General features: G+C 37.0%; 2 protein-coding genes across 3 annotated transcripts in view; both read left to right on the forward strand.

Annotated features, from left to right (window-relative positions):
- The window catches only part of LOC120413811 (uncharacterized), an 87486-nt gene that overhangs the window by 47863 nt on the left and 26093 nt on the right, over positions 1–13530 (forward strand). The window contains exons 1-2 of one of the 2 annotated variants that reach the window (XM_052709355.1): positions 108–190; positions 5080–5182. In XM_052709355.1, the coding sequence (XP_052565315.1) occupies positions 5084–5182 (99 nt within the window). In that variant the 5' untranslated portion in view covers positions 108–190; positions 5080–5083. Of the gene's footprint in view, positions 1–107; positions 191–5079; positions 5183–13530 lie in introns of those variants that run through there. The other variant, XM_039574767.2, reaches the window with a different exon arrangement.
- LOC128093250 (uncharacterized) lies at positions 8854–9709 on the forward strand. The gene is made up of 2 exons (XM_052709356.1): positions 8854–9431; positions 9497–9709. Exons 1-2 carry the CDS (start codon positions 8953–8955, stop codon positions 9615–9617), a joined length of 600 nt encoding a protein of 199 aa, XP_052565316.1. The 5' UTR covers positions 8854–8952; the 3' UTR covers positions 9618–9709.

Consider the following 13530-nt stretch of genomic DNA (forward strand, 5'->3'; position numbering starts at 1 on the left):
GTCCTAATTGAACGGGTCAATATTTTTCGGAGCCAAGATGGGTACATATGGGCATATCAACTGACAGGTGGGCCTCGGCTCAGTCGCTGTTGGGGAGGCCAAAGCTTCAGGCGGATGTTGTACTGCTCAGTGTTATCCACTCCTTCCGGTTATGGTGTGTCTAAGTTTACTCGTTAAAACGAAACTTCTGGTGAGTAAAAATGTGTGGCAAGTTGTTTCGGTTGTAAGATTTTTGATAATAACTAAATCTTCAATTATGAACCAAAAACGTGAAAACGAAACGATGTTTACAGGTTGAACTCTTCAGAAAGAAATAATCATGTTAATCAAGCCAAACCAAGGTGCTATCTGCTATCTGGAAGGATTTTCTTCTCATGCTCATGCATGATGTATATTATGATTCAGATTGTTTCACAAAACTCTCACAAGAATATACAGTACGACTGTAGCCCATTAAGCAAATAGAAACGAAGCTTACATATTTTATCTTCTGCTTAACCGAATGTGGTATAGCTTTTAGTGCTCTGATATGTAAGAAGAATCAGTCTTAATGTAAGGCTTGCATTTCAATTCTAATATGTTTATAACAGTTGAAAGTGAAAAGAATCAAAAGGTTTCGTTTTAGTAACCAAATTCCTGGAACTATGTTATGCGGTATGCGTTTTTGATTAATTTCGAAGAAAAACATTTTATTTCAAAAATCATATCTACGGAACGGATGAACCAATATTAGCTCGCTGCGTTGCTAAAACCAGGAAGGTGCTGTGTCCTATCGCTCGCCTAGACCAGACCAAAATCCATGATAAAGCTGTCAGACCAAATCTGTCAGACCAAGACTGTCAGACCAAAGAGCAAAAAGTAGACAATCTTGGTCTTCGACGTAAGTGCATACAAATCAAGAAAAGAAAATTTGAAAAAGAATTTTATTTTTTCATTTCAGTTTCTGGTTTTGGACTGCAAAATTGAATATACGTCAGAAAATGATTAAACCGTGCGGCGGCCTGTACACCGACAATTAAAAGCCTTAGCAGTTAAAAGCCTTATTCTTCCAATTTAATTTTTGATCGCGTTTTCGGTTAACACCTGAACAATCTTGAAATTATTTATACGGATTTGTGATTCCTCTCTTTCCATCATTCCCTTGGCTAAAACAGGCTCTTTGAACCAAGGGAATGATGGAACGAGAGGACTCACAAATCCGCATAAATAATTTCAAGATTGTTCAGGTGTAAACCGAAAACGCAACCAAAAATTAAAGTGGACGAATAAGGCTCTTAACTGCTTATTTAATTGTCGGTGTACAGGACGCCGCACTATTTAAACATTTTCTGGCGTACATTTAATATTGCTACCCAAAACCTGTAATTGAATTGAAAAAAAAAAATCTTTTTCAAATTTTCTTTTCTTGTTTTGTGTGCAACTACAACAAATACCAAGATTGTTTACTTTTTACTCTTTGGTCTGGCAGTCTTGGTCTGACAGATTTGGTCATGGATTTTGGTCTGTTCTAGGCGAGGGATAGGAAGCAGCACCTTCCTGCTTTGAACCCGTAATCAGCATAATCATTTATGTTTTAGAATGACACTCAGTAATATATTTTACTGAATGAATGCACATGAAAAAAAAACTGAATCGATAAATTTTTGTTTTAGAAACTTTTAAGTATTTTTCCTTAAATGCCCTTTCTTTTCTATTTCAACGTGGTGCTGGTAATATTTATTTCGAGAATCATCGGAAAGGCATTTTTTCTGACCACTCTAACCCGGCTAAGACCTAGTCACAAAGGTAGCATTTCCGCCCCGTAAGCGGTAGATCGGGTGTTCAAATCCCAGCTCGGACCAACACGACTGGTGATCGTTTCCCTTCTGGATTTGATTGCTTAGTAAAGGGAATGTAGTGTACAGTCATCCCACATATTCGGAACGGTTTCCAGATCGGCCAATGTTCAAAAAATCATAGCAAATCGATAATTGAACTTAATGATTCGCCTTTACCTTCATTTGAAAGCTTTTCTTGCGATCTTTCGAATGCTGTATCGAACATCTGCAAATTTTAACTTTTATGTTATATTATTACTTAGACCCTTGAAATCCACAAATTCGGAACACTTTTTTCTTACGAATGTAAACAAACTTTGGATCTCCCCAGGAAAACATATTTTTTACCAAATAATGACTTCACACACTGAAACCAATGAAACTCAAGCTTAGTAATGTTTTATCCATGGTTTGATAACTTTTTTTGTGAAAATATCAGTTAAATTCAGGTGTTCCACAATTGTGGGAGGTACAATAACATTCCACAATTATTAAACAGGCCATTTGGAGGCAGTGTTTTGCTGCTCTGGGCAAAATAGTCTTGGAATGAAGTTTTTTGTTCAAAAAGTACTACTTTTACTAGTGAAATAGCAAGATAATGTCCAAATGAAGGTTCTAAAAATAGTAAGGTCGACAGAAAAGCTACTTTTGGCATGCTATTGACAAATTATCATAAAAGTGTTCCGAATTTGTGGGTGTTCCGAATATGTGGGATGACTGTATCATCACAAGCTGGAACTTGTTACGACACCATAAGGAAAACATGTTGAGTAAAAACTGCCCCGCTACTCTTTAAGGGGTTACCGACGGGTCAGATGCGAGTTTAAAAATGTCAAAACCTTTTCCCCTCACTTTGACTCCAGACCATCCAGCTGCAGCTTTGTTGACAAACAAATGGAGCACGTGGTCGCATAATGGTGACATTAAGTAAGGGGTGGGGGTGATCATATGGTTAGAAATAAACTTTATTCAAGAAATTTAATACTTTTTCAACTGAAGAAAAAAATTGCAAGAATGTTCGAACAATTATATTATTGGAGAAGTGATTGAAGATTAAAACTTTTAGCCCTAAATATTTCTTTAATTGAACTTTTTCACACCAATGGGGCATCCCTAGGACTAACCACGATCGTTTCCAACGACCGTGAGAGGATGCTAGAAAATCCAGCTATAAGCTAAATCCACAATAACTTCCTGGCAAAACTTGAGCCAAGGAATTTCTTGATCGATTTGGTGTCTTCGGCAAAGTTGTAGGTATGGATAAGGACTACACGGAAAAAAATGATACACGGTAAAACAAATTGGGTGGGTTTTAATTTCACTTTTAGTCACCAAAACTTGATTTGCGAAAAAAAACTATTTTTATTTTTTTTTTTTTGGCATGTATTAGGGGACATCAAATGCCAAGTTTTCAGAAATGTCCAGGTTGTGCAAAAAATCACTGACCGAGTTATGAATTTTTGAATGAATACTGATTTTTTCAAAAAATCGAAATATTGGTCGCAAAAATTTTTCAACTTCTTTTTTCAATGGAAAATCAAATTTGAAATACATTAGTGTACATTAGTGAAATTTTGATAAAATGCACCGTGTTCAAGTTATAGCCATCTTTAGGTAAGTTTGTTGAAAATAGTCGCTGTTTTTTCATTTTTTTAAATAAAGGAAAAGGTTTGCCAACACTTGAAAAAAAATATGTTTGAAAAGCTGAGAAAATTCTCTTTATTTTGCTTTTTTGGACTTTGTTGATACGACCCTTAGTTGCTGAAATATTGCCATGCAAGTGATTAAAAACATAATAAGTCTCACCCAAACAACTCACCATTTTCTAATGTCGATATCTCAGCAACTAATGGTCCGATTTACAATGTTAAAATATGAAACATTCGTGAAATTTTCCGATCTAATCTAATCTAATCTAATCAGACCCTAGCGCAGCCAATCTTTCGAAGGGATCCTGGAGTGTGCCTTAGGTTAGATGACGCCTAGCACTCTTCTTGTCATTCATTAACATTTGTAGTGCGCCATTGCATCGGAATGCATTGAAACATCACAAGCGTTAAAGCGGCCAGGCCTACTGCGTAAAGCCGTATCGCAGAGATGATCCGTAATTGGGTTGAGTTTGAGCACAGAGTGTTCGAACAACAACACAATTCTGAATCGACAGGGGAGGAAGAAGCGTGGGGACACACCACCATACGCTCCGAGAATTTGGTTGTATTCGTTGGGAGCACCATGCTAAGAAGATTTGGTACTCCGGGACCCTCTGGGATGGGACATTGTATTTCCACGAATGCCCTGGACTCTATTTGCCGTGGTTATAGCGCCACAACTCGCTCCATTCGTGAAATTTTCCGATCTATTCAAAAACAACATTTTAAATCAAGACTAACGTTTCAAAGGGGCGTAATATTGAATGTGTGGCCCTTTTGAAATGTTAGTCTTGATTTAGAATTTTCAACTTTCATGTTTTTAATCACTTGCATGGCAATATCTCAGCAACTAAGTGTCGTATCAACAAATTCCAAAAAAGGGAATCGAACCCATGATCTTCCGCTTATAAAGCGTACAGCGTAACCATTCGGCCAAACCAAAAAGGTTGTCTAAATAATGTATAAACCTAATATTTTGCTGATTAGAATACCTACTTTTTGTAAAATAATGTCTAAGTCATTCATTTGCTTTACGATTTTTACAAAATATTATTCATAACTCCAATAACTTGTCGAACGTGTTGCGAGATTTAACATCTATCTGTTGAACTTGTAACGACAAAAACTAACATAAAAAGTTAGCTTACACAATGTTTCGCTGAACCCACTTTTGTTCATTCAATACGGGAATAATTAAATCGCAATTTTTTCAACCCGCGTACCATTAGCTGCGTATAATTTGCATTCCTAGAACGATGTCAGTACGATAATCTCGCTCCATTATCTCGTACGGACTGACGAGTCCGTGTTGAGCTGGGTTAACAAGATACCACCCGCTGCTGGCCGTTGTGGTTCGGACCAGGTACTAATTCTATTATGTTTCTACACCGGAGAAAAATCGCTCTAATTAATTAATTTTCAAACCTCTATCAGGGGCAATTTAGGGTAAGCGAGTGCGCTTTTCAACTAATAATGTTCTATACAGATTAAATTCGTGAATAATTTTTTTAAACTGGCAGGAACCTGACATCTTCATACAACCTGCTACACACCGATTATTACGTTATTCCGCCTTTTTTTCTTACCCCATTATTTTGTTATCTCCTCTGCAGGAACATGAAAGCCACTCTGTGGTTGTGGTCGCTGGTGACAGTGCTGGTGTGCGTCAGTCAACGGGTGTCCGCGGGGCCGTACACAGACACGAGGATTATACAGGTGAGTGGCAGAACCGCCCCCTACCCCCACTGTAGGATCAGCTGATGGCCTTAGAAAATCTGTCAACCAAATGAACTGATTAAGGGCTCAACAAGTGGGTGGTGGCAGCCATTATTGGGCTGGAAATTTAACTAAACTGCTGTGATTTAAAGCATTCGAAATGAAGGTTGTAATAAGCGTTCAAGCCTTAAACCAACTTAAATTTACCTCCGCCTGAGCATTCCTCTCGTGCACGTGTGCGCATATTATGCCAGCCAGCAAAGTGACCTCAAGTCCATTCCATGTTTCGACCCTGTTCACGTTCCAGCAATCTATCACCCGTGCTAATCGTCTGAAATTGATTAAAATGCCAAGTGTAACGAAGGTAGACTTTGCACGGCGCACACACCGGCACAGGGGAGGCACCCCCGCAGATTCCAGAGATTGAGGCTTTTTGTGAGTTTGCGTTTTTCTTTCGCTCCACTGGTAACAAATCCTTTGACGGTTGACTTATTCCGAGGCTGGTGTTAGCACTTCGACACTCACAGGGAAGAAATGTTTTTGAAATTGCCATCTGGCCTTGCTACACAAAATATTATCAACAAAGTATTTATCAAAATTAGTAATAACTCAACTGCACATTTTGTTCAAAGAAATAAGATTGGTCTAATACCTTAAATTCAACGCATTTATTTTTGCAGTCATTTTTTTTCCATGATCGTATCATATTGGGACCGCATTTACATGGCGGATTCAGTAGTTAATGTTAATGTTAATGTTAATGTTAATGTTAATGTTAATGTTAATGTTAATGTTAATGTTAATGTTAATGTTAATGTTAATGTTAATGTTAATGTTAATGTTAATGTTAATGTTAATGTTAATGTTAATGTTAATGTTAATGTTAATGTTAATGTTAATGTTAATGATAATGTTAATGTTAATGTTAATGTTAATGTTAATGTTAATGTTAATGTTAATGATAATGTTAATGTTAATGTTAATGTTAATGTTAATGTTAATGTTAATGTTAATGTTAATGTTAACATGTTGATTTTAGCGTGACGTACTTTATGGATGAAGCCTTACGAGGCGGAAGCGTTACCACTAGATTACGTGGCTCGCATGGATTTTTTATGAGTCTATTGCTTACCTATTATAAGAATAAACTTTCCAGAATTTCGGTTTGCCCTTAAACGGAATGTTTGATCAATTTGTTTTCTTCTAGAATAAAAAAGATTTACAAAAGTAGGTAGCTCTGCAGTTTTTTTAAAGTGTTTTCAATAAAATAACTTGCACAGCAACATTTTGCAATAATATTTGGAGAATATTTGGAACCATCACGATTTTAATTTTAAGCCTGGGACTTGAATTTTGATCTCATATCAAGGTAAAACGAGAAGGCATTGCCATATTAACAGCACGACTAGAGGTTTTAAAAGCAGTATTGACCGATTCTTCGACTCCTTTTCAAAAAATTCCCAAGTTTTTTTCAGCGTTTTGGCTGTAGTGGCACAATTAAAGAAGAAACCCCCGAATGTTATTACATATTTGAAAAGATAATTGATTTTCCAACATGGAAATGACATGCATAATGAACAATATTATACCTGTGCTTCTCCTGAAATGAAAATGTAGCGTGACGGGACAACATCGTAAAACTGGAATTTTAAAAGGCACACCAAAAAAAATCGACACAGCTTTGCCAGATTGATTTTTTTAAACTTTTGCTCTTCTACACATTATTACAAATTGAAAAACGAATCTTTTGCTCCTTGAACTGAAAGATTTGATTGAGATTTGAGTTTTTGCCAGCCATTTCTTTTCGTAACGGGACAACGAAAGGAGCAGATTTATGAAAAAACTCCTCTCCCATTCAATGACTTGCAGACCTTATTTGGTAAATATTTTTGGCATTTCAGATAAGAAAACGCATTTAAAGCACATTGCAATTATTAGATCATAATTAAAATGAAGTTTTTCATATAAAAAATCACATTGAAAATTGAAAAAAGTTACATTTTGGTGTAGCTTCGCTAAGAATCGGTCTATGATTGAAAATGCGGTAACTAAAAAAAAAGTGTATTTCAGACGGTAAAAGGCAAAAAGGTTGGCAACAAACTGTAGATTTCATAAATGAACAGAAGTGGTGTCCCGTTTCACCCTAAGATGTTTAATTTAATTTGCAATTAAAGAGAGTCTTTACAATGTTTTAAATAATTTTACTCCGTTTTGTAAATATTTCACCAAAAGTTTGATTTTTAGCGTGAAATAGTAGTTTATGCAACAAGTTGCAAAAAGAGAATTTTTTCAGCACGAGTCGTACATTTATCCAACGAGGTTCACCGAGTTGGATAAATACGAAGAGTGCTGAAAAAATCAAGTTTTGCAACGAGTTCCATACAACATTTTTTGCAATTCCAAAAACACCCACTGAGTGAAATTTTATGTCAAATTTTCATGTATTTTGTCAATAAATCGTTTAAATCAAAAAAATGTTGAAAAGTGTTACTTTTCGAAACAAGTGCTGAAAAGTTCAACTTTTCAGCACCCATTTGAGTGCTGAAAAGTAGAACTTTTCAGCATTTATTTTGAAAAGTGTTGCTATTCGATTCTGTTATTTTTGGTACAGAAAAGTAGGCTATTTCGTCGTTCAAGAATGACAGGAAAAGTAAGTAGTTTCACGACGGAATTGCAAAAATTACAATTTTCGTCACCCGAAAAAGGCTATACAGTGCCGACTCAAGCATCCCAAGATTTTAATGAACTTCAGGTAGTTGGTTTATCTTAACTTTTAACATCAAATTCGAGTTCTGTGACTCCATTTTATTCAAATTTGTGTGGTTGATTGCTTGTTCCATTATCAAATTCATTTTATCGATATTTCATCATCGGGACCATCCACAAACCACGTGGACACTTTTTTAAAATTTCAGAGCGAATAATTTGATTTTTTTTTTTTGACAAAAAGATTGAGTCAAACCGGTTACAATCGACTAAGGATTCCATAAATCGCTATTTAACTTCTAGATAAAATTTTCAAAAGTTCGTATCTGGATTAGAAACCCATGACTCATATGTTGTTTTGAATATTTACTCATAATTTGATAAAGATCTGGTCACCCTGTCTCAAGTTATGGCCACTTTCAAGACGTTTATGTACTTTTTGTGAGAACTAGACCACTGTGCATTGTTGGATACGTAATTGGAATGATTTATAATGTGAAATCAAATATTTATTTTTTAATTTTCTAAAGCGAGACTAAATTGGTTGTATTTTATTTTAAATAATCGCAACTGGGAGTCGTGGTGTAGGGGTAAGCGTGGTGCCTCTCATCCAGTCGGCCTGGGTTCGATCCCAGAAGGTCCCGAAGGTGGCATTTTCCGGAACGAAATTTGTCTGGTCACACCTTCCGTTGGACGGGGAAGTAAATGTTGTCCCCGGTATAACCTAGAGGTTAGGTCGTTAGCTCAACCCAGGCGTAGCAGTCGTCTCCCTGGGTCCTGTCTCGGTGGAGTCGCTAGTAGGCAGTTGGACTCACAATCCCGGGGTGGATGGAAGCTTAGGTGTAAAAAGAGGTTTGCAATTGCCTCAACAATCAAGCCTTCGGACACCTAGTTTCGAGTAGGAATCTCGCTATCGAGAACGCCAAGGCAATACTGTAGAGCGAATAATTTGATTTTTGATTTTGAATCGCAAGCTTGTCCCGTTATCAAGGTAGGCGAATATTTGGTATTCCGTCGGAAATGCAAATTTCGTTTGTTTGCGTGACAGTTCCGGGTGACACAAAATGGCGCTAGAGCTACTTAAAGCTTACGGAAGCGAGTCTAGTTCGGAGGAGGAACTCGAAGGAGTTCAAGAAGAATCACCGATCCTGCTATGTGCAACAGCCACTTCGACAGACTCCGATGAAATTGTCTCAAACGAGCCAGCGTTGAAGAAGTGCAAGTTGACTAAAAAGGAAATGAAGCGGATATCTGTAGCCAACAGACGGCGCAACGCTCATCGCGCCAAGTTGACCACGTGCCAATGCCACCGGAACTGCAATGATCTTCTTTCACGCGACGATGTCATAGCCGTTAACCGCGCGTTTTGGGACCTTGACTTGCATGGTCAGAAGAGCTGGATTCGGCAGCAGGTAACACGACGTGAGGGCTCACGATATTCCACAAATCGGTTCTTGTTCCGCCTTCCGGCACCTGAAGGATCGCAAGTGGAAGTTTGCCGCAAAAAGTTCATGAACGCGATAGGATACGGCGAGGATTGCGGGTAAAGGTTTGCGGGTGGTTGTACGGCCAGCTTAGTATTAATTTGACATGTTTTTTTTTTTCTAGAAACATCGTTTATCGGTGCTTCGTGGAAGGAGAGGACGGGTTACCGGTGCCATCACGACGTGGTAAATACAAACGGGACAAGTCGAAAAGTGACGGAATCGAATACGTGTTGGGCATCTAAGCCATCTTTGTGATATTGTCACTAAAAGAGATGCTACGAGATTTGGAAGAGGTCCTAATAAATATTGGAGTAAATAAATGTACTATGAAATAACTGACATGCACTTACGTGGTAAACTTCTAGTTTACCGATCAATTTTATCACGATAACTGAGATTTACCTGAAAGATATCTAACAAAAAAAATCCTCAATAATCTATACTTTTATTCACTACTCAGTTAGCGTTCTGCTCAGTTTATCCAGATTTTTAAGCGAAGATGGCGTTACGAATGTTGCCCGTCCGAATTGTCAAAATAACGCAGTGGTACCAACATCAGACAAGAAATGTGGTTGTCATGCACACTTTTTTAGTATTGTTGGTACCACTGCGTGATTTTGAAGTTTCGGGCGTGCACTGGTGCAAGCATTCGTAACGCTATCTTCGCTTATAAATCTGGATATCCCTTGGACAGTCGAGTGATTTGACGTTTCTTTCAAGTGACCTTAAAAAGAGTCTCAAAGTACACTTACGCGACTGCCAAAGAAATATGGTTATTATAACTTTAAAATTTCAACGTTGATTGGAAAATGTGACACAAATTGTAGCCACCAAGTCAATCGTTGTGAAACATGGAAAAGTTTGACCAAGCAATTTTGGTTCAAATTTTACATTACATATTGAAAAGACAAACTTTTTGACACCAATAGCACCCACCTGAACCCACTCAACTGGTGGGCGCTATACCGCATCATTTTACTTTTTTCCGTAAACCTAAATTCTCACAAAACCCATCTCCCTGAGAAGCAGGGAGTTAAAAAAGCTATCGTACGTGTCGGAAAACTACGTTTAGCTCGGTCTGCTGCGCTTGCTCCGAGCCCTCATCCATCCTGCGGTCCTGATGGTTCCGGGAGGGTTGAGACTAAACTTTCCCTACTTGGGGGAAACACTTTCCCACCCACCCGCACACAAATCCACAGAGTTACACAAAAATTGTAAACCTGAGGGCCTCCCACTTCACTTCGAGTGTAAACAGAGGAGAATCCGACCTCTTCGAAACCGAGCTGTCTATAAGGCTCTTCGATATTTCCCAAGTGCAAACAAATCCCCTCTCAGGGTGTACAGATTGTTACTGTACGGTGTACGGTGTACAGTAAGACAGGGTTCATTTGGATTGTGAGACTATTAAAAAGTTTTTTCCCTGTGTTAATACATTTAATTAGTTAAACAAATATATAGTGCATTCTTTAAAAAAATATTATGATAATTAATACGAATCGGGGTAAAATTCTCTATCTAACTTCCTTGATAATATCAAAATCTTTCAGCAACTCCACTGCACAGTACCCAACGTAAAAGTAATACTCCAAACAAGTGCATTTTTCAGCACTTGGTCTAGATTGCACAGACTGAGGACTTCCCCCTCGTTCAAACTCTCTTCACCATAAGCAACGGCAAGAAGTCGAAAGTGAGCAAAGAGAGTGTAATTGAAGGTGTAAGAGCTGGCCCCAACACCTGGGAGTCCACTTTTTTTTCTTCGCCCCTTCCTGTTGTTCCAGCTTTTCTGTTTGCGATGCGCAAATTTGCATACCAGGCACCAGGTCTAATTGCTTTGGAAATAATTAAACAAAGTATGATTTGGTTTGATTGCAGCAGAATATAGGGTGAGGAGAGGGGGGAGGGTAAATGATTTATCTCAAGGTTTTAAATTTAAGTAACGAGTCACGTTTCACTTTGCAAACTGTGGTTTGATACTTAAGACATAAATTGTTTGTGCCATGCATTCCAAAACGATCTTGAGGCGACTTCAAAAACATGTGATAAAATGCTTTGATTTAATTGAAGTTCAGTTTCACTCTCTTTTCATTTTGTTAAAATTAGCTTTTCATCCAATAAAAACGCGAATCTGCAAACCTCAATGAAATCTACATTTAAATTTATTCTTAATTTAAGTTAAATACTGAAAAATCACATAAGTTTACTGATAAACAATGTCAAAATTTAAATTTGTTTGTTCATAAGCTTTAGGCATTTTTGAGCAGCAAGTTAGAATCTGGGTGCTGAAAAGACAGAATGCGTAACGTGATTTCCGAATGATCCCCACTGCTCCTTACTAATACAACTGCACTACAGCTGTAAACATAAACAAAGTAGAAGGCTTTGTTCAAGCTCAAGCGTGACATATTTTTTGCTGCTGAAGTGACTCGTTTTGAAACATTTTGGACCTCATGATATGAAAGTTTTCGCTGAAAAATTAAAAAATTAAGTGCTTTGCGTTTTTTTTGTTCGTAGACTAAATTATGGGCGGCCAAAAAAGTCAATCTTTGTTTTCCACGTGACGAACAGTTGCGTCAGAAGTGGGTGGAATTTTATGAATCTGAAGAGCAACCGAATGGAAGTTCCGTGATTTTGTATCATTGAAGCGCAGTGATAATATCGGAGTAAGATTATTCAATATTATTTAGCTGGTGCCATTCATAGCTATTGATAATTCGCTAACATTTCAAAAAGCCTCATAAACATAGGTTTTGCGTGAGGCATAGCGCTTATTTGAATGTTAGCGACAAATTATGACAATCTCGATTCCATCCCTCTTCTAAAAATTTGTTGACTTCGAATACCTGAAAAGCTCGACGCCCTCGACTTTTTTATTCCTGAAAAAATAAATCTTAGATCGATTACAATACTTGCCACTTCTTGGTATCATTTTTCAAACAGTAAATTGGTTCCGCTTTGACAGTTCTAAATTGAGGCCGCTTTGCGGACAACTACCCGAGCAGGGGTAAATAACACGGGAATACCAAATTTTTGTATTACTTGTGCAAATAACAGCGACCAAAATGTGCCCTTGGTTGCCCAGTAATAGATGGTAAAATACCATGAAATCATACCAAAATCTTGTATGTGGAAGGGCACAACAATAACAAACCATGTTATTCCAAAGGTAAAATAATACCACAAAATAAAATCAAATTGCTTGAATACCAAAACTTGGTATTGCCATGGTTTTATTTTTAGGTATTCCCGCGCCCTTGGAAAATCATATTTTGGTATTCCTGTGGTCTTCCACAAACATGATTTTGGTATGATTTCATGGTATTTTACCATCTATTACTGGGCAACCAAGAGCACATTTTGGTCGCTGGTTTTTGCACAAGTAATACAAAAATTTGGTATTTTCATACCATTTTTAGTGCAGCAGTTGCAGTTAGTGAAAAAACGGAAATGATCCATATGTAACAGCCAAATCTACTCACCTGATGATTCCATGTTGTTCTTAGTGATATTCTTCACCACACCGAATGCATTTGTCATTGATGAACGGCCTGTGCTTGAAGTTCTTGAAGCTTCTGAAAAATAACAAGATTGAAAAATAAGTATTATTAAAATAAAACTGGATTGAAATTCACCAAAATTCAATAATCTGCTGATTGACTCGTTTTTCAAAGTATTTGGTTATCCCGACTTAGAGAAATTTCAACGTTTTTGAAAGAAATATTAGTGAGTATATCACAAAAAAAAAATTCAAATCCGCTTTAACATTTTTGGGTTTCAAGTCATTTTAGCGCAAAATTAATTATCTCGTCAAAATTTTAAAAAAAAGTCCATAGTTTCACAGAAAATTGATGAAACCTTTCAATACCAAAATATTATCAAAATGTGGCATCCTGACTTAGAAAATTTTCTACAATTTCAAGTCATTTCTGTAGGGGGTATATCAAAAATGTGTAAAATCAAGTTTGAAATTTCCGGTTTTCAATTAAAGCATTTGCTTTGAGACATCATTTTAGCGCAAAATTAATTATTTTGTCAAAATTGGTCAAAATTTTACCATAGTTTCAAAGGAATTTGATAAAACACTGTAATACCAAAAGAATACCAATATGTGGTGTTTGACCATTGACAAATTCTGCAATTTTGCAATATCAAAACAAT

The sequence above is a fragment of the Culex pipiens genome, chromosome 3 (genome assembly GCF_016801865.2).
Source record: "Culex pipiens pallens isolate TS chromosome 3, TS_CPP_V2, whole genome shotgun sequence".
Lineage (NCBI taxonomy): Eukaryota > Metazoa > Arthropoda > Insecta > Diptera > Culicidae > Culex > Culex pipiens.